Below are 22299 nucleotides of genomic sequence, written 5' to 3'. Positions count from 1 at the left end.
AGAACTTCTACTTTAAAACAACTTTGTTCTGAGCAATTCCTCTCTCTAAGGTGCTAATGTCACATCATTAAACTCTTCTGTGCAGCTGAGGAGAAAAGGGACAAGGTCATGGGCAAAGAACACAAAACATGAAGTGAAATGCCTTGATAAAAATGTGAATACTTAAGAAAATGGATGTGTTCATTTCATTAAGTGCACTGCAAGTTTATAAGTGTATTAAATGAACATCATGGTAGTAGACAAGAATAAATAATAATAAACAATAAACAACTGATCAAATGCATTTATGGTGTAGCATTACTGAACTGCTATTATATTTATAAGAAAAAAACATTTACTCATTCACTATAGACACAAAATCAATGTTTATTCCAACATATGTTGTGTTACTTGAAGAATAAAAAGGAGCATGTGAATGTGTCTGAAACAATGGCAAGAAAGGGCCTATAGAAAGAAAGAACTGGTTCTGATTAAAAATTTACAAGAAAAATTTTGAATAAACAGTATCTAAAATCATATACATGTAATACTATAAAATCCCTTGAGTACCAAAATACTGAAATGCACATTCATGTGCTTTTTTACACCAGCCTTTTTCTTGTTTGTGTACATTATAACTATTTTTTTTCTTTTGATTTTGTTGCACAGTTCTCAGACCAGTTCCAGGTTATTAGCATATTTAGTTATGAAATAGCTCAGCTTACCACAGCATAGCTTCATTTTGCTGAATAGTGTTTCTCTATGAACAGCTTACATTGGACTAATTCACTGCCTTTGGTCATTATACACACCGATATAAAAATACATACTTAAAACGATGGCTAAACATTTGTGGCTCCTCCTGACTGGTCTCTACCACTGCATGTTGAACACAGTGATATAATATAGCAGGTTACAGTGAAAATGGGCAAAATCTCTTCAACCCAAAGGCTGCAGTGTCTTCCTCTCCTGCAGAGAACCAGCGCTGTCTCCTCTTTCTTGCTGTACCTGCATCAGTTGCACATTTCCAAGCTAATACTCCTGTCAGTCATTCATCTCTGACGCTCTGAGGCCTTTTGACCACATCCATCCGTTCACTGGGACATAGGCCTACCTTACATTTGCACTGGATGCATGTGACAGATTTCAACTGTCTACTGCTCTCTCACAGATGGAGCTGATTTTGTCATCACAGTAGAAGTCGTTCCAAAGGCCACCATGAACCAGACCTGCACAGTCTTCTCCATCTTCATGCCCATGGTTCCAGTTATCAGGCTGACCAGGCCTCCACTTCCTGCACACACACACACATACTCACATGTATGCACACAAACAACAAACACTGTACCAGGAAACCATAAATTAATCCATGTCCAATAAGCATTATTATACATAGTACTGTGCAAAGCAGACTTTTAGTACAAAAAGGTGTTTCAGTAACATGTATTTGACAGAAAATGACACAAAAACTCAATGAACTAAATATATGAAATACTGATATTACTATTAAAATTAATATGTGTATACTGTTTTCAAAATCAAATGTTCAGTGTGTCCATAATTTGCCTTTATTAAAGCTTCCATTCTTTTTGGGAGATTTGCTTTCAGTTTGTTACAGAAATCTATAGGGATATCTCCAAAGTTCGGTCTTAGAAGTTGGTAACATTTTCTGCTTCTTGATTTTCTCCTCTCTCTCAAAGATGAAACTAAGTACTGTTTATCTGACAGACAGTTTCGATGATCTACCTGGTTTTGCACAGTTGTTAGTAGTCCCAACTTCTCTGTACCTTCTCTGTATTTTTTTTTTCTCCAATATTCAAAATTCCTGTTTTTTAAACTTATTTTTATCTATCTAATCTGTTTAGAAATGTTAACTGAAAAATGAATAATATGGACTTCAATTAAATAAATGATGGGTGGTCTCTGACTTTTGCACAGCACCAATATATATAATAAGAACAATCCTAACCCAGAATTTAACCCCAATTGTAACCTTTCAAAAAAAAAATGAACATGTAGCAATTGTAGAAAGCAAATCCAGGGTTATTTTGCGACTCTTAACACTACATCACAAAACAGCAGGATTGCTCCTCTATTTATGTATGTACATTCAAAGCTATACTTACGTGAAAGTCGTCGGTGAGCCATCCACCCAGCGCCAAACATTCTCTTCCTGTCTGTCCGTCAAACCTAGCCAGAAAAAGCCTTTACCCACTGTCTGAAGGTGTAGCCAGCCCTGAGGATAACACATAAATGACCAAGCTGTAACATACAGTAGAATCCACAAACACAGATGTATTTACATACACAACTCTTCCACACACTCTCCACAGAGAACATGAACTTGTTTAAAGTTTCAAAGCATTCTCTCCTGGAAACTGAATTTCTCTCACCTTTTTAAATAGAAGACTTTGATCTGCTAAAGTTTCCAAACCTACTGTTCTCTCCCCAGTTCACATGGCCATATATACATATACACACTGATGGCCAATATGAACTGTTTTTGTGATGTCATGAAAAACAATGAATTTGTAATCCATTTACATATATCCTCCTATTCAACCTAAGGCACTTTGTATTATAGTTAAGAGATGTTTTAGCCCAGACTGGGTCCTTAATGAGGCGGAATACAGGACAGCCATTCAGAACAGATGTACACCAGTCATAAAGGCATAGTAACAGTCATGGCCTATTTAATCCCAAGGATAAAGACAGGTTGGAAAATAGTCATATAAAAATGCATCATGATTTGTTGGTAATGGGAAAGCCAATAAAATACAACAAAATGCATTCAAGCCTTTAGGCCTATGACCTTAAATGAAAATATGTTTACGATTATGAAAGATAGTGTTCAGTCAGATGTGTCCAAACATTTGACTGGTACTGTACGCACAGTAAGATAATTACATTCCAAAAGGTTACAGAAAATTATAGAAATAAAAATACAAGGTGCAGTGGGGCTCCTCTCACCTGTTCTTCACTATCATTGATGATGACCATGGAGGAGGACATAGTACTGCATTTCGTCTGAGCATCATCAAAACTGAGCAGCTTGGTGGAAAAGTAGTAGCAGCTGTTTCTGAATTTGAACCAGTCAGTAGGACAGCCAAATGGACCTATACAGCACATACAGACATTAGTATAATATGAATACAGTGTACTTTGATCAAGGTACAGACTACGGCCTCTTTTCCATTGTGGAGCCAAATTCTATGGTGGTGCTATGTTGTTCTGTTCGGCTGCAGACTTGTGAGACCGGTTACGGTTTCTTTTCTCATCTGTTGCTCTGCTCAAATCCAGGAAATAACAGTGGCTCAGCAACGGCTAACAGGCTGATAGCTAGACATCACAGACTATCAATTCCAACTGATTACAGCCACATGGCCCCATAATAAAAGCGTCCGGGCGCTAAACTGTGGCCTATGGAAAAATTTGGCACATCATGAAACAAAAAACATGACAAAGGAGGCCTCGAACTGTTGGGCAGCTAAAACAATAAAATCAAATTCAAAATCTGCAAATATTTCTCAAAAAACAACACAATTTCTCAGTTAAACACTGAACATGTTATCTTTGTATTTTTTCAATTAAATATAAGTTTTAAGCGATTTGCACATCATTGCATTTTGCTTTTATTTACATTTTGCACAGCATCCCAACTTTTCTGGAAACGAGGTTGCACAAAGCAGCAGAAATTTCAGGGAGCATTTCAGCAATCCCTCTTGATGCAAGCTTTTTGTGTAAATGTCCATCAACATCTTACATCAACTCGGAGGAATTTTGGCCCACTCCTGCACACAGGGCTACGTCAAGTGTAATGTGACTGAGGATCACTGAACCACTGCCTATTTCAACCCTCATGAACAACACATTTTGTTCTGGACTTCATTTGAACCTCCACTGGGAGACTCTGATCTTCAGTTTTTTTCAAGTCACTCTACTACGAATAGTCTCAACTGTTCTGTTCAGCTTCAGCTTTCCAGCAGACGCTGTACGATGCTCAGAGCTTGCACAGCTGCCTAAGCAAAAGAAGCCCTAACCCATAAAGCTTCTATCACTGCCTTAAAGGTGGTAGAGGTTTCTTTTGTTTAGAAGCATGAGAACCTTAGTCTCAACATAAAGAAACAGCATGGATTACAACAGAAATGCATGTTGGCAATCCATTAGTCTTAACAGTGGGCTTAATACACGTTTAAAACTGAATAATTGAATAATAAAATATAGTATAATATTTGTGCCACTCAGTACTGATACTTCTTTAAATCCCAAAATATTGCAATATTATACTGTATAAATTTTTTTCTTCCACCCTAATTATAACTGTTTTTGCAAATGTATAGTTTCTATGCTTTCTATGATTTCTTCCATTTTTAGATTCTTTAAAGACATCTCGTTGTGGATCTTTTTGGAGGTGCGGATAGCTGCTCATACATATTGACAGACAGTGACAGATGCTGTCTTCGATTTATTTATTCAGCATAATGGACATGATACCTCTATGCAAGTGTCATTTTCCAAGTAAGCTGTCAAGCATCCGAATCTGTGAAATATAGTCACTACTTTGAATTCATGTCATCAAATGTTCCAAAAACAAAGCAACTGGCTGCAGTGCAAAGTAAGTGCATAATAAGTTTAAATTTGTCATCCTCTGAAGTCAACCTTTCCTACTCTGTTCTATTTTAAGGTGGAACATATGCTGTAAGTGTGCACAACAAAATGAATGACTGTCTTTTTGTAACCATAAATCGTCCATAACAGGGCCAATAAGCAGTCTGTCCTTTTTAATAAGGACTTTTATACTCATAGAGAAGACAGGGCAACTGTTGTCAATTGAGGTCAATTGCTTTGAGCTTGAGGTCAATTGCTTTGTTCTAGGGCATAGCAGCAGTGGTCAGAAGAAGGACAACTGAATCTAGAGCTTTCATTACCAGGTCAATACCTAGTGGGCTTTAATAAATAAGATTTTGGTGATTAATAACTAGCATTAAGCCACACTTTACACTTGGTCAAGTGATCTGATCATAAGTGAACTTATAGCTGTTTATACCTGACATTTTCATGTGTCTCAAATGTATCTCCACGAACCACTTGAGGAAGACGTCTATCTGATTTCCATGTGAGTCCTTGTTTATATAAATGTAAGAGTGAATGTTGCACTGGGTTAGACTGCATGGATTGCTAATGAAACTTACAAATCAACAGGAAAAGAGCAAAAAAAATAAACTACGCAGCTGATTTCATCTCTGCTGGGATCATGCAGCTGATTAAGGCAGTCCTCAAAGAGGCATCGAGACGCTCTAGCATGCACATTACAAATGTTATGTGGTCATAGGCGTCCATGACTTTCTCTGAAGGTGGTTTGGGTGATCGGACCACAATGTGTCTCCAACACGCACTGTACCCCATTCATACTTGTACTTAGTACCATCCACTTTACGATGGTATCACGCAAGATACATGTTAACACCATGTGTCTGACCATATCTAGGTCAGATAAAAGCCTTCACAGCATTGTATGTGTATGGTGTTAGCACATTTCAAATCACTGAGGCTTGAGACTGCCGTCCCATACTCTTATACCTCTGCAGGTCACATACTGTTTGCCCATACTTGTAGATCTTACCTGTAAAAGGTCCCTGAGGAACAGCTGGTGCCTCTCCTTGCAGTGCAACAGGTACAGTCGGCACTTCTACTGCTCTGCCTGGTGGACCTGGTAACCCTGGAGGTCCTGGAGGTCCCATAGTCCCTGTTGGTCCTGCAGGTCCTGGGTCTCCTGCAGGGCCAATTGGCCCACGAATGCCTGTTGGCCCCTGAGCACCCTGAGGACCCAGAGGTCCATCTCTACCTGGCAGTCCGGGAGTGCCTGGGTCCCCTTTGGGACCTTGGGATCCTGCACGGCCTCCTGACCCCCGTGGGCCTTTTGGTCCAGGGCTTCCATGTGACCCTTGGTTGCCTGTGAGTCCAGGAAGACCAGGAGGGCCAGGGCTTCCTTTTTCTCCCTGAGAACCAGCTACTCCTGCTTCTCCTCTATTGCCTCGCTCCCCCTTCTGGCCAGTAGGACCAACTGCACCAATTGGGCCTTTTTCACCACGGGGGCCTCTTGGACCAGGAGGGCCTGAAGAATACAAAAAAGGAAACTTGCCTTGACATTAATTTATTTTAATGATTTCCAAAATAACTTCCAGGATTGATGCATTACTTGATTATAAACATATTAACAAATAAGGGTATAAGGATATTGGGGATTATGGGTTTATGAGTTTGCATTCAGATAATATTTAAAACAAAATTTTGATGAAGAATGACTATACTTATGTTGTTTCACAACTTATTAACAAAATTAGAGCTAGGAGGAAGGAGGACTGCTAGAGTGACTTGTTTGGTGATGAGCATTTGCAAATTTTGGCGTTAAAAGCAATTGCATTATATCTATTTTGTTAATTTCTATGACTCATTGTCACATCTCTATGATGTACACAGTCACAGTTTTGCATTACAATATCACAATGTTGAGATGCACTGTGACACGCCAGTTTGTATGTATGAATAGTGGAAGCTTAATTATGAAAAAGCATATGATGCCATTGACAAAAGAATTCTGATTAATTATCTCATAAATATAAGTATTTTAAATGTATTAAATTATTTCTCAGGTAAACTCGACCCTAGTGTGCATTCGGTGAGTCTCAGAGAGTATATGCAAGCTTTTTGGCCCCAACATATAGTACCTGTGCTAGGTCCCAACTGCTAGAAAGCTGTCAATGTATGAAACCATGTGTAATCTCATACCCTGCAGTATTGTAAAATTGGTGATGAGTTGTGAGTGCTTGCTGTCCACAAGCTTCATCTCTTCCATGATAATGAACAGACTGCTGACCTCCTTGTCCAGCCTAGCTGAGAGGTCATCCTGCTGGGACCTTAGAGTGTTCCCGTCTGCCTGTGCTTCCACCAAACTCCTGTTTAGATAAAGCAGAATATCTGAATGTCGTCCCACTGTGTCTGAACAGCTGCGTAGAGCACCAAGCTCTCCATTAACTCCTCCTAGCATTCGCGTGGCGTAGCTCACATTCCCCGTCACCATGTCTACCCTTTCTTCTGTTGCATCTAGCCGTTCCTCGGTCTGGTCGAAGCGAGTACTTGTACGGCTGCCATATTCTCGTTGCTGGTCCAGCAGCTCCTGAAGGTTTTCTGAATTAATATCACTCAGTGCACTCATGTTAAGTATTCGACTGGAGATGTTAGTTAGCTGAGAGCTCAGCTCCTCCAGGGTCTGCGTTGTGGAGAAAGCTTGTGTAGAAGTGTTATGTTCAGCCCCTTCAAGGCTGTGGATTTTCTCCCTCAGCCAGTCCTCATTACTGCTGATCAGCTGTGTATCCCGCTGTAGGGCTAATGTGTCGCTACGCATGCCTTGCATGGCCTCAGCTGCTGCTTCCACTCTACGCTGCAGTGCTGCTGTGACTGTGTCCTGCCGCCTTTGGGTAAGGTTGAGGCCATCAGCAGCAAACTGCAGTGAGCGCTGAGCACTAATGTGCACCTGCAGGTTTTGCTGAAGCCGCACAGTGTCCTGCTGCAGTGCAAGCATGCTAGCAGAGGCTGAGATAAGTGTAGCATTAGCATAGCACAGAGTGCTGGCATGGGTGTCTTGCTGTGACCGCAGATAATCCTGCAAAGAGCGTGTATCCTTTGATGAAGACTGCAGCTTTTGTAAGGCTACAGCGTTACTGCTGACACGGTCGGAGACTGCGGCTAGTTTCTGGCGCAAAGCTGAGAGTCCAGAGCGAAAAATCTGCAGCTCACTGGAAGTGTTCTTCAACTTCACACCAGAGTCATCATCTGAAATGGGGCATGAACAACAGAGAGAAGGTAAGAAGAGAAAGGAAAACCTAAGAGGGATAAATGTAGTCTAACATAACGGAGATAGGAGGGAAAGCAGATCTGTGGACAAAAAAATAGAAAGATGGAAGTGACAGATAAACTGATGGAGGTATTTGGTCAAATCTGTTGCTCCAACTGGTATAACAACAGAACTTACCTAGCTTTTTTACGTCCAGCTCCATGGCAATGATTTGCCCCCCATATCTCTGCATTCCTTCAGTGGCATTATCCACTCTCTGGACCACTAGAGAAAACATCATGATAAAATGTATTTCAGATGGCAATGGGTCGTTTTTTTTGCTCTAGTTTCTAGTTATGTAATTTATGGTCTTTGTTACAGTGCACATTTTTAATACTCCTAGGGGAGATAAGTTTTCTCATATGTTTGGCTCTCAACTTTTTTTTTTTTTTTATTAGAGATTTTCCAGTAAACTCAAATACCAAAGCCACGAGTCACAGATTATTCTCTCTGTTTTGCTGTTCTTTCTTTGCTCAGTAGAGTATAGGTGTTGTTTTCACACCCCTGCAGACAACAGGCCCTTACATATCTTCTGGAACATTTTAGAGAGTCTAACAAATCAGAATTACTGAATTACAGAATGAGGATTTTTCTGGACAATACCTCCAAAGGACTCAGAAGTCCCAAAATTACTCATTTGAGTATTTTACTATGATTCTGAAATAGAACGGTATATTAAATATTGAATGAAAAAAAAATGTAATAAACATGGGTTAAGAACCACTCAGGAAATCTAAGTTTCTGATATACCGCCCTGAACATTGGGTAAGCCTCTCAGGTACAGCTATGGTTAACTCATATTTAATGCATAGAAAAGTCCTTTTACCAGGAAGTTATTCATCAACGAGATTTTATATTTGTTGGCATACCATACAGTTCACTTTTAGGGCCATTGCTCTTCTCTTTGTAGAAGATACGTCTAGGTGATGTCTTAAGGAAACATACATTTTCAAAGCTATGCTGATGGCATACAATTATAGATTTTGATTCCTCCTGATGGTCAAAACTTCGTAGACAGTCTTACCAGCTGTGTGTCAGATATTTCTCTTGGTTCTTTAGCTTCGCATATCAAACCTGAAGTACACAACCTGGGTGTCATCTTAGAGTCTGAGCTTTGCTTAAATCCGCATGTAAACACCGTCACAAAAGTAGCTTATTATCATTTATTGATAAAGTTCAGCCTTTTCTATATCAAAGTGATGCAGTAAAACTTGTTAATGCATTTTATACAAGCAGAATTGTTTACTGTAATGCTCCCTGAGAAGACAATACATCCTCTACAATTCAAATGCATGGATTCTATCAAAAACAAACAAGAGATCATATCACTCCTGTTTTGAAAGAAATGCATTGGCTATCTCTTTATCTTAGTGCTAAACTAAAAATCTACCTCTCTTTGATATTTCTTTTTAACGTGATCTCTCAGTAGCCATGTTTACATGCAGCCTAATAAGCTGTTAATAATCTGACTAATAGCTCAATTGGAATAGAATACGTCCATGTAAACACCTCAATCTGAAAAGTGTAGTCCAATTGTGGCCATTCGGAATATGGCCGGTGATATGGTACTCGGCTCATTCGCAAGCGCCACTGCGAGCTGCCTATAGCTCGAGTGAGCCTTGGGAACGGCCGAGTGGGTCCCTTTTCTGTTTGTTCCTCCAGGTTGGAGCAGCTGTCCCCAGCCCGAGTTCCTGATCCCGTGGCCACACCCAGCGGCAATATATATATATATATATATACACACACACACACACAATGGTGATGTGGAAGATTGACTTAATTAATGGATGAAAAGACAATCTTGCTAATTCTGTCATGCTTCCTAGATTAGTTTTTTTGTTTGTTGTTAGTTTTCTCAAATTCAATAGAGAGTAGGAAACTGTAGGAGAGCAGTTTTGTTAAAGACAGCCCACATCAGCCTTGTGACACTGTTTACGTACTCCTGACTTAAGATTAAAACTGCCTAGAGAAGTGAATGTTGACAAAGTCCAGAGACAGAAAGAGGTGAGTTGGATCAGTCCTGAAGAGTGGCTGTGATCACTGATTCAAGTATAATCACTCTCAATCACTCACAAACACTCAAAGAATCAATAAAGAATACTATATAATCACTGAAGCATATGGAAATGTCTAGAAACTATGAGAACCTTCCACAACACACAGAACAGATTACTAAAGAATTTTCCAAAATGAAGAAGACAAGAGAACAACAGTAGAAAATCTGCAATATAAAGAAAAGATAACAACAGAAAAGAAGTGAATTTCCAAACATAAAGATGAAAACAGAGAAACAGAAGAGACAAGGGAATTTTCTAACATAGAGGAAAGAAGACAATTTCTCATCTAAGAGAAAAGAAGAGAACTAAATTTCCCAACATAAAGAGAAGAAAAGAGAAGAGAAGAGAAGCTCAATGACTGCTCAGATTACTAATGTGCCATGTTCTTGCAGAATCACTCTGGGACGTAATTGTAAAGTGCATGTATGTGGGCGCATGCATGCACCCACCCACACACACACACACACACACACACACACAGCTGCAGTTACAGCCACTACAATACAAATAAACCAACAGCAGTATCCATGGTGATCAAACAGCAGTGAGTACTCATTCTTGGCAGGAATTGGACCCCACACAAACTCTGAGCGAAAACCACACACACGACCTCATTCACACTCAAACAAATGGAACATGCACTTGATATCCAATTAATATAAACATACCAATGAAGCAAGAACACACACACACACACACACACACACACACACACACACACACACACACACACAGCCAAACCACCTGAGGTCACTGATGAAACTGTACCAAAGTTTAGACGTACACAAGATTTAACTCCTTGAATCCTAGGCTTACAATTCAGATATTAATTTTAAGACTTATTATTCAGTAAGGACTACATAATTGTTTAATTATTACTATTAGGGATGCAAATTTAGGTTGATAACTGACTGTCATCAATCGACGATTGATCGTTTACCAGCAAGTCTAAAAAGAAGCACTCTGAGCAAAATGTTCAAATCAAAGAATCAATTAAAAAACTGATAGTTTCATTTCTGAAGTCTGTTTGGCTGAGATATTAAAGGTGTTGTGGAACATAGTACTGATATGGGGAGTCATGCATGAGCCTGAATGTGTATTATACAGCCCAAAACCATATTAAACATACCATACATAACAATCTAGTTTTGGCTAATAACGACAGTATGTTCAAGAATTTGACCGAAAACTAAAAAGCTGATGACTGGAATATAAAATAAGGGGCTACTGAAAGTTCTATATTCTAAAGTGTTATGTTAAACAGATCATTAATCACCAGCCCAGGTTCAAATGATCTGTCCACCACATTCTTTATTTTTAATTCTCACATCAAAATTGCATCCATACTTTTCCATTGAGAACATGGACAAAATACTACATCGCTGTAGTTGTGCTAATTGCCACACTGCTCTCATGGGTTCACTTAAAAACATACCTGAACTTGAAAGATAACCCTGCTTATTTAAACAGAAGCTGTTGTATAATGGAAGTGAAATAAACAAACACTTTTTTAACCAATATCATTGGTCAAATAATTTTTAATTTGTTGGGTGAAATTTACATCAACTTTTACTAATACATAAGGTAGTTGTGAGGCTGAGAGCCTGACTACAGACACAATAGGTAAATGAGAAATGGGTAAATGAGAAAGAGAAAATATGTGTGTGTGTGTGTGTGTGTGTGTGTGTGTGTGTGTGTGTGTGTGTGTGTGTGTGTGTGTGTGTGTGTGTACCTTTGTAACCCAGTATGGCTACAGCGATGGTAAGCAGGATACAGAGAACATACAACAGGCAAATAGCAGCCTTCAGACCCCACTCACTCTTACACTTGGTACACTGAGCTCCTTCTTGAATACCTGCAGACAGATAGACAATGAGAACAGAAACACTAGAAAAAATGCAGGCAGAACATTTAAGGGATTTTCAGGTTAGTATCTGCAATGTACACTCTGCAAAGTTATGTGTTAAATAACAATACGCTAACTTGTGTTAGCGTATTGCAAAGCAAAGATACTTTCTCTAGATTGACAAAGCACTTCTTGTAAGTTGCTCTGGATAAGAGCGTCTGCTAAATGCTGTAAATGTAAATGTGTTGCCCATTTTAACACTTTTTTATATTGTTTTCTAATTTAACACATTTTGTGTTCAAATTAATCCAAAATACATTAATCCATAACTGGGTATTGAAATATTTCATCACACTTTGTGACTGAACACACTGATTTGTCTAGTAAGAGACAGAATGTGTTGTTTTGAACATATCTGTTTTAAGAGAGTAGATAAATTAACACAAACATCCCCTTCAAATGACATGTGTCAACCTGAAATCAAAATGGACCTTCATTATCTTGTTAGGTCATATGCCTGGTCTTTGTGTAAGATTCATCATATTTAAAAGACAGCATTCCTATTTTCTGTAATCAAAATAATGAATTTTGTCACCCTCTAAGTTTTGATTTCATCACCATGCACCAGGGGGCAGGGAAAAATAATTAACCAATAATATCGTTTCACCACCACTCCCACCTATCACCAAGAAATGCTCAGATAGCTGAGAGACCCTCTGTGATAACGTGCTGTACCTTGAAATGTGTTACAGTATGAAAGAAAAACGCACTATTATTTCAGATACACACTGACTTTAAAAGGTGGGCGAGGGATGGAAGGGTGCTTATTAGAGGCTTTCTGCTTTATTCCATGAGAAGGAGTTGCAACATAAAATAAATTCTACTGTTTGAATCACAAAAGGAATGTTGGTCAGAAAACAAAACAAGGGTTTGAATTCAGCTCACAAGATTGTAAACTTTGTATATGAGAGAGTATCCCACAAAATTAAACAGAATTCAGCTCAGTACACACCGATGACTACACCACATACACATCTATGTACTGTAGTGAACAGTCTGTTCAATCCTTACAAAAGAGCAGTATCAACAGAATGAGATGGTCTGCACTTACACTTGACCCTAAAGCCACAATATCTAATGCCAAGCATCTGTTAGATGAGTATAAAACCCCCAAACATGGGACCGTGGAGCAGTGGACCAGTGTACTTTGCGGTGATGAAACATCATCCAGTACTTTTGAGAAGAGCTGGAGTGGCATTTGTGATCCAGAACTAATCATCCAACATCATTACCTCACTTCACACATAGTCTTGTGATTGAAAGCAATCAAATCCTCACAGAAATGTTCCAACATCTAGTGTTAAGTCTTCCTAGAAGAGTAGAGGCTGTTACAAAGAATAAACAGCCTATTAATACCTTTACAGCAGAATTCCCAGAAAAGAATTAAACCTAGGTCTGTACTACATTTTTCTTTCAATGGAGAATCTTTATTCAAAACACAGTGTAGTCCAGCACTAGGCTTAAGCCGGCTGCAGAATCCAATCGTTGGACATACGGGGCAAAAGATGAAATGAGAGGTTGCTAGAATAGACAAACTGGCACACTGGTAATACAATTGTAAAGTTCAATACACTGTTTTGACACACATTTTTTCAGTTTACAATACTTTATTTAAATCACTTCACCGCATTTACTAATTATTAGTGTTTTTAGACTTTGTTTAACCAAATTTGATCATCCAATGAGCTTTGTATGAAAAAATTAAATTCAAAGAAATCTGGGCTAACTGGTACTTGTATGCAATGTGGTGAGAAGGAAAAGTGAAACAAAACACTTGGGTTGAAAATGAAGGCCAGTGCACCAGCTTAAAACCACAGGCATTGTTTTATCACTCCCATGGCAACTAAAAACTTCTCAACACACACAAAATCAGTAAAACACAGGCTATAAGAAAGGTTAAGTGGTTGATACTAACAAAACCTCCAATATATGTTACATTTACAGCCGTAAGAAAAATAACTTTAATATGCATCAATATAACAAGATTTTATTCCAACTCATTTTGGCCCTTTCATCTTAAATTGTCCACACAGAAAATATGCTAGAAATGTGTTTGTGTATATTGCTACAAATGCCACACTGACCAGACAGGAAGGATGATTCATGTGGACAATATCTAACTTGCATTGCCAACAGTTGCAGGCATTAACTCTAGGAGCACATGTTAGTGTAGTCTTACACAGTTTACATTTGGCAAGCCTTTGCTGAACTGCACACAGTTCAAACTAATTGGGTGCTTGACTTTACTGGCCTTTTCTCAACTATAGCCAACAATAATGATTCATACAAGACAAAGACAATAACAGGCATGTTTAAAATTTCCAGCTCATATGGCGTAGCAGATTTGCAAAGCTAAAACCCTTGCTTTTCAGTCTGGAGGTTGTTGTTCAAGCAGAACTTTTCTTCTCAAACACAGTAACGAACATTGCACTTTTACCAGTGATCACAGAGCACAGTGTGATTTCCCTGAACCTGCTTTATAACTATGATCAACATCATGATGAAAGAAATATAGCCTGACTACTGGCCAGTTCTAAGTGGGTGGTCTGGCCTGTCAGTCAGCATGACTATGTGTACGTGTGAGTGTACGGAAGCCTGAAGTTGATGTTGGCTCAAGATGTGGTTTGCGGATTTCATTAATATTTCACCTTCTGCTCTCATTCTTGGAAAAAAAAAGAAAAAGATGTAGCCCAATTTCTCTTTCATTCTTATGAAATCCCTTTGTCCGACCCCATCCCATCTTTTATTCTTGCTTAGTGGAGGGAAAGACTACAATGAACAGTTATGAAACCAAGAGAAATAGGCCAGCCAAGTTCAGCATCTTCATAATTAGAACTTCAGAACATTACATGAAAAAAACAGCCCTGTTGTAGAAAGAAGGAGTGTGAATTGATCATAGAATAAAATGACAATGCAATTATCTGCATGAGGTCATGTTCAAAGTCTATCTAAACAGCTGTTAAACTTTACAAATACTAAGAACTGCATTCTCTCTATCCCCAGGAACCCACAATCTGAAAAATAAAGGTGCCTAAAAGAGTTTTCTAAAGCAATGCCATAGAAAAACCATTTTGGTACCCTAAAGGACCCTTCAGCACATAGAAGCAGGTTTGTAGAGGTGTTTGAGTAAAGAACCTTCTAAAAGTTAAAAGGACCTCTCCTCTTAATGTAAAGATTCTGTGGGCCAGTTTCCTGAATAAAGATTGAAACTAGTCTCGCAAAATATAGTCCAAGACTAAACAATCCAGAAAACTGACTCTATATCAATTAAAAAGTTCATCATTACTTGCAGCCTTTGGTTTAGTTCCGGTCTGAACACGTTGGTATATAATCTGTAGATCATGAGAGATCAACTGCAAACAGTTGGGAGTAACATATGAGACAATTACTGCAGAAACAGACCATACACACCTCCTTCACCCCACCATTCAGCACAATGCTAGCCAATGTAAGTGTCTGTTAGCTACAGTAACTGAACTGGTAGTTAATGTTCTCCTCCAAGCGTGATGAGCTAAAGTCTAAAATGTTGCACTTGCTATCCTTCAGCCTCCCAGATTTAACTTGTGGGTGGAATTGGCCGAGACTAAAATGGGAAAACTGCGAAACCGATCTCCCAGCTGCCAGTGACAATGGGACACAGCAGATGTGCTTTACAGGCCAGAGCACAAACACATACGTAAACCTGAAAGCAGCTAATTTAAAGACCACTCCAGTTATTGGACCTGTAGCCACATACCTCTGGCATCCTTTCAGGATGTTTCAAATACAAGCCAGACCCAAATTCCTGCATGTTTTTGTGTCAATAAGAGACAATCAAAGACATTTCTCTACGATAGAGAGATGACAGAGAAGAGAAAGAAAATGGTTAAATGAACAAACAACCACATCTCTATCTTTCATCCTCTTTGTCTTCATCCTTTCTTCACCTTTCTCTTGTGTTTTCTTCATCAGCCTTGGACTCTCTCTTTCTGTCCTTGGTTGACCCGACAGGCCATAATGCTTTACAGCAAGAGAATGTACAACAGCCAAAATCAGCATCATGAACCAGCGTCAGTTTAGAGCCCCTCATACTCCAACACACACATACAATTAACCATTAGTTACTGAACACTGAAAAAAGACTAAACCAGGACATCTGAAATGAAAAGGATATAATACGCAGGCTTTATGGACAACAAGCAAGGTGACTCATTACTTGTGAATTTGAGCTGCTTGGTATGAATGTTTTTTTTCCAGCAAGTTTTTGTTTTTGACTTCTAAATGTTAAAGTCTGCATGTATGCCAAAACTTGTGTCAGAGTTTTCATGATATATCAAGATTACAACTGAACATAAACGGTGTGTTCACAAATAAGCCCATGCATGGCACATTTTGAGGCTAGTATTAAATATAAATAATTACAGAAATTACAAAATGGGTAGCATATTATGAGATGTTTATTTGAATTCATAGGCAAATCTTGTCTTAGCCTGGCCTGTTTTGATATGTTTTAATCTCACTAGTCTTGCTTTTAGACGACATTGTTGCACTGATTTCTATCCAATATTTGGCATATTGTGTTGCACTAAATCCATGTAAATGGGTCTAATTTTGCACTCTTTATGATGAAACAGGCAGCTGGTCAGTTTTCTATATTTGATTGTGAACTGTACTGTGACATAATTTATCACAATAATGATACATATTGTAATACTGTCCAGCCCTAGACTGAAAACATGCTTCACTCATGAAGTAAGATCTTATCAGTCAGCATTTTCCTTTGCACAATTTATTTCATATTGAAGGCAAGCGTATCTTTCATGTTTTAAAAGCAGTAAGCCACTCAAGGTTGTATGTTACAGTGATTTTACTCCGCTTGGTGTCATATAGAAATCACAGACTAATTAAACCTTTGGACCCCCTGAAAGCCTCAATATCTAAATGAGGAGTTCCTAAAATTAAACTAGAATAATATTTTGGTGTTACTGTGTCTACAACAAAAGATAAAACTAGATGAACAGTGTGTTACATGACCCATCTTTATCCTCGAAATGGCAAGCTTCTGTCTGAATTCTACCTGGGGCGGTGGTCTTTTACTAAACAGCGACTGTCCAATTGTCAATCACAGCTTGGCAACTCTAACTTGGCCCAGGCTCTTCTGACAAGCTTGCAGAACTTTACAATATGCTTCAGCGTTGTGTGTGGGCTACTGAGAATCGATACCTGATATCTCAAAAGTTTGGAGAATGCTGTGAGCCTTTTCCTAATCCAAAGACACATGATGAGAGGTGTAGGATCTGGATTACACAGCATGGAAGCATTACTCGTCAAAAATGTAAAGATTTGTGGCAAAGTTAGGTAGCTAATTAGCAAGTCTTTTTAGCTAATAAAGTCTTCCTTTGTCAAAGCTAACTTGCTGAATTTAGAGAATGGATTAAACTCACAATGAGAGCACAAAATCCCAGTGAGCTTTAGAGCAAAAACAAAGACAGCCTAATCACTATTTGCAAGCTTTGATCTTACTGAAAGTATTTGACCCTAGTAAGTAATACCCAACAGGGCACACACATTACACATTATCTTTAAAACTACATTGCAGAACAGGAAAAATGTGAATGTTTCATTTCAATGTTATCTACATGGATCAGTATTTGATGATCTTTATCTTTTTAGCAATCCTAGGCTTTCAAGATGTTTCAAGAGGAGTTTGAATGCATAATGGAGTCAAGATTTTGAAAATACTTTCCAAGGACATTTTCCATGTGAAAAATCTGACAGAACAACAAAAATGTCAACTGAATATTTATCTCCTGTAGAAACTAACATTAGCACTGCTATAGCTAATGAGTTGGCAGCCAGCCGACACTGGAGTAGGTTACTTTGTGCACTGGGTACATGTTGTGCCTTTTTACCGAGCACATGTCAGTTTTTTATGACTTAGCACACCTGGACTGCGCTGACCCTCAGCAGTTGTGAGGACACACTCCAAGATGCTAATACTCCTCATAAAACCTCCCATCCCACAGCGGCATCTGTAAATTACTTCATCTTCACAAGCCTCACCTTGATGTCGTTTTGCCCTAATAAAAACATTTTTGAATGCGTGTCTAGATACACATGAAAGTCTACATACCAGTATGTACTAAAATGTAAAGGGGACAATTTGCTGACCAGGCATGGGTGAGAATGAGAGCGCTAACCGATTCATTAGTTGTGAATGTTCAAAATGATGTGAAAAAGATCTTTTAGAAAGACTCTTCTTATATCTTTTGTTTACCAAATTTAAGGATAAAATCTACAGACACATGTGTCAAAATTGCCTAGGAGTATTTGTAATATGCTGGCCATTATTCATGCAAGTTACATACTGTCACAATTGGCCCCTCCCAGTCCTGTCCATGTGTTCGTGTTTTGGTTTAGCCCATGGGTATTTGTTTTGGTTATTCTAGTCCTGCCCCCTTGTTTCGTGTCTCCGCCCATGATTGTCTCCACCTGTTTTTCACCTGTCCCTCGTTTTCCCTTTGTTACTTAAGCCCTGTGTTTGCATGTTGTGTTTGCTGGTCATTGTATCGGTCTTTGTTTGATGTGTTGGTCTTTGTTAGAACTGTTTGGTTGTTTGTGTTTCTCGTCATGTCTGCACCCCATTCTGTACGTATTGGCTCATTGACCCTGGACTGTTATGACCCTGATTTTGGATTTGCCCTCAATAAAAGTCACTTACCTCCGCACATGCGTCCACTACATCGCTCCACATTACACATACATAAACATAATTGTAAAATGAGTGTTTCATCATTACTGTTATACCCATCTATCGCAGAGTCATTCAAATGAAAATGAAAACATAGTTGACCCTTGATCAAGGCTTGAGGTTAGCCTTAGCCTAACATGCATCTCGTACCACCTGACTCAGTCAGCTGCATCAGACAAGGCCATGGTCTCACGGCCTGGACCTGCTGGTACAAAAGCTTTAAGGAGTGTAGTTGGTTTCTTATTCAAAATTCCCATTCTACTTAAAACTGTGCAGCAGTTGTCCTCTTTGTCATGCTCCTCAAACCATTCCCGAACAATGTGCGCAGTATGCCAGGGTGCAAGTAAAACAACACAGGACTCATCGACGAAGTGACCTTCTTCTATTGGTCCAAGGTCAAGTTCCGATGCTTATGTGTCCATTTTAAGCATTTTTGGTGGCGGACAGAGGTTAAAATGGGAGCTCTGACTGGTCTGCGGCTACAAAGCTATATGCACAACAGGGTGCAATGCAGTGTGAGGGGATGTGACACATCACTCCCTTAACCATCATTAAAAAATCTCTAACACTTGTGCCACAGTAGCCCTTCCAATAGTTCAGACAAGACTGGACAGCTATTATTGCTCTCATGCAACAATAAGGCTTGGGTACCCAACACCCTATCGCCAGACGACTATCAGTATGTAATCACCACTGCTAGCTGAGAGCACCCCACAGTACGTGCTGTTTCGGAGATGCTTCCATACAGTCGTCTGACCACAATGTGGCTCTTGTCAAAGTCTCTCAGCTCTTCACGTCTGCCCATTTCTTCCCCATCCAACACCTCAACTACGTGAACAGACGTTCTAACTATAAGAAACCTACTGTCTAGACCTTGACATGAGCCTCTGTAAATGATCGGTGTTATTCCCTTCATCTGAGAGTGGTCATAATGCTTTGTATATATATTTCATTTATACCTTCCAGTAAACTGCATCCCCAGTGTGACCAGACGAGATCTGCTTTTACTTTCCCATGTATATAGCACATTAATAAAGGCATTGTTTCTGTTTCAGAGTTTTACATTCTGTAAAGTACTGTAAACATGGTTTCTCATTTGTTACTACCAGTGTGGAGCCTACAAGATCCCAGTCACATCACTGATCGGAAACAACATAAAAATGTTAGATCACTGTTTAAAGTACCAGATTTAAGCAGTAGCAGATTCAACCATGACACACCCAGACATTATCCTAACAAGCAATGTGGTTTTCTGTCATTCATGTAAACTTCTATTTCAGACTTTTTCAAATGACAATCCAGCTATGAATTCTTAAGTCTTGTTCACTCAGAATAATGATGAAAGATGGTCATTTTTAAGAGGTAGGCTAATGACCGAACATACAAAAAAGGATAAAAAAAACATACACACTGAACCACACACTGAGAATCCTAACAGACAGATGCACTGTAATGCTTGTTTGTACTGTGTTGTAAGTCTTGTGTTATACAGGGTTCAAATGCATCCAAAGTAGATTTACAGAGATGCCTGATGTGACTTGGTGATGCACACTCTTTTTCTCAGAGTTCTCAAGCACAGCTGTAGAAGAACCAGTCATTCGTTTATATCTTGGTCAATAAAACCTGTATTTAAAGGGAATGAGTGCTTACCAAACCTCTTATATCCAAACGACTGGATGTCTTCCTCCTCAGCAAACTCGTCTGAGACAGAGAGAGAGAAGCGGGGGCATCATTAGGATCTACACTACCAATCAAAAATCTGGACACACCTAACTACATATACATCTTCCAGGACCTTAAAGAACTTTTTGACTGATCTGAAAGCTTATCTGTAAATGCAAATGAAGTTTGTTTTAAACACAAATAAAAATGGTGAAGTTGATGTCAAGGAATGACATTATTTCCAAACAATTTTTAAAACTGTAATTCAAAACGTTTCCAGTTCCAAAATGCTGCAAGCCAATTCATAACGGGTTAGACAAGCGAAACAGTTGACATAAAATGCATTTTATCAAAGAACACATGTTTATTTACCTAATAATAGTGATATTAATAATAATGTAGCACTGCATTTTCTTTTACCCACTCTTAACAACACATACCAAAGAATACTCGTGAAAGTGGGATCAAATTGGAGATTTGGAAAGTCTCAGCATTTATGTATCTTCTTCAGTGCTGCTGGAAAAGCAGCTCAGAGGGGCTGATTTCTAAAAGACACTAAAATAGAGGAAATTTAGATGTGTTTTAACACTTTTTTTCTCACCGCACAACCTGCATGATTCTACGTGTTGTTATTTTACAGTTCATTTCATAGTGTTTGTGTATTCACTATTATTCCAAAACATGGAAAATGGTAAAAAAATGACAAGTGTATTACCACACACTTAAAAACATGGTTCTTCGAGGCTTCTTTAGTAAACACAGTAGTTCTGTTTAGAACCATGGGTTGTATATAGAACCATTTCATGCTTAAATGCTTCTTTGCATGGTGAAATGGTCCTTGAGACTGAGAGTTGCATACATGTGTTGTATACATTTCTAAATAGCACTATAAAAGTCTCTTCTATTGTTACGATGTCAAGCTGGTAATAATAGCAGAACCCTTCTGATGCTATATATAACCATTTTCAAAAAGGTTCTGCATAGCACTCTATACAACTTAAACGTTCTCTACCAATCTCAAGAACCATTTCACTATGCAAATGATATGCAATCCATATGCAACTCACGGTTCTAAACAGAACTACTGCCTTTACTAAAGAACCCTTGAAGAAATGTGTTTCTAAGTGTGGGGGTTTGCCCAAACTTTTGACTGTTCCCGACATACATCATATTAACGACATCTGACCAGTCAAACTCGTATCGCTTCTGGGTGCATCTCAGTCCTACAACTCCAGTGGCTCTCGCGTGCCTGCAGTCCACACGCGGTCTAACGGCCAAATCATTTCACAACGCAGTGTCACTATCACGCACAATTAATTTCCACCAGATGTAACACACACACACGCGCGCGCTTACACAAGACGCACACACACAGAAAACACGCCTAAACGTGTTTCCCTGAACTTTATTAGAGCAGACTAGCCCACCTTTCATCGCGGTAGAGGAGAGCTCACACCGTCTCAGGAGAAAAGCTGCAGCTCGGCTGTTTCTCTCACCATACCGTCCTCAGGCCTGTTTCTAGCCGAGAAACGGTCCACACGACCAACTACGGCGCCTTTCAGGCCTCCGGGCTGTTCGAGTTTACACTTCAGTAAGTTGCTCCTCACAAAAGTCAAGAGTCGCTACAGGAACTGTAACTAGAAACCTCGCGAAAACAGCCGCCTCCTCCACCACCGCTGCTCCTGCTCCTGCTGCTCCGCTTGTCGCGCGACATAAATCCGCGCGACTTTTTTCAACTCCACCCGTTTTGTGACGGGAACGCCCCCTTGCCGTTCTCCACCCATATTCCGTCAAGGCCCGCCCCTTTGCTAGTATTGGCTACTTGAGTTCTATACAGAAACATTTCATGCTTTAATGGTTCTTTACATGGTGAAATGGAGAATGTGCTGTATATGGTTCTCTGTAGAACCTTGTTGAAAATGGTTCTATATGGCACCAAAATGGGTTCTTCCACTGTTAGAAGCTTGACTGCATAATAATAGCAAAACCCTTTATGGTTCTTTTTTGAGAATCACTTAAACATGGAGTAGTTCTATATAGAAGTCATGGTTCTAATTGGAGCCATTTCCTT

General features: G+C 39.2%; 1 protein-coding gene across 1 annotated transcript; it reads right to left on the bottom strand.

Annotated features, from left to right (window-relative positions):
• Nucleotides 1–346: 346 nt before the first annotated feature.
• LOC108444454 (collectin-12) lies at nucleotides 347–21956 on the bottom strand. Its single transcript, XM_017725644.1, has 9 exons — nucleotides 21656–21956; nucleotides 20217–20267; nucleotides 11663–11785; nucleotides 8012–8098; nucleotides 6769–7812; nucleotides 5603–6094; nucleotides 2950–3095; nucleotides 2106–2215; nucleotides 347–1273 (listed from the first exon to the last, which is right to left on the bottom strand). The coding sequence occupies exons 1-9, from the start codon at nucleotides 21660–21662 to the stop codon at nucleotides 1126–1128; spliced, it is 2208 nt and encodes a 735-aa protein (XP_017581133.1). The 5' UTR covers nucleotides 21663–21956; the 3' UTR covers nucleotides 347–1125.
• Nucleotides 21957–22299: the final 343 nt, after the last annotated feature.

The sequence above is a fragment of the Pygocentrus nattereri genome, chromosome 2 (assembly GCF_015220715.1).
Source record: "Pygocentrus nattereri isolate fPygNat1 chromosome 2, fPygNat1.pri, whole genome shotgun sequence".
Lineage (NCBI taxonomy): Eukaryota > Metazoa > Chordata > Actinopteri > Characiformes > Serrasalmidae > Pygocentrus > Pygocentrus nattereri.
This window is presented reverse-complemented; position numbering and strand designations above follow the sequence as displayed.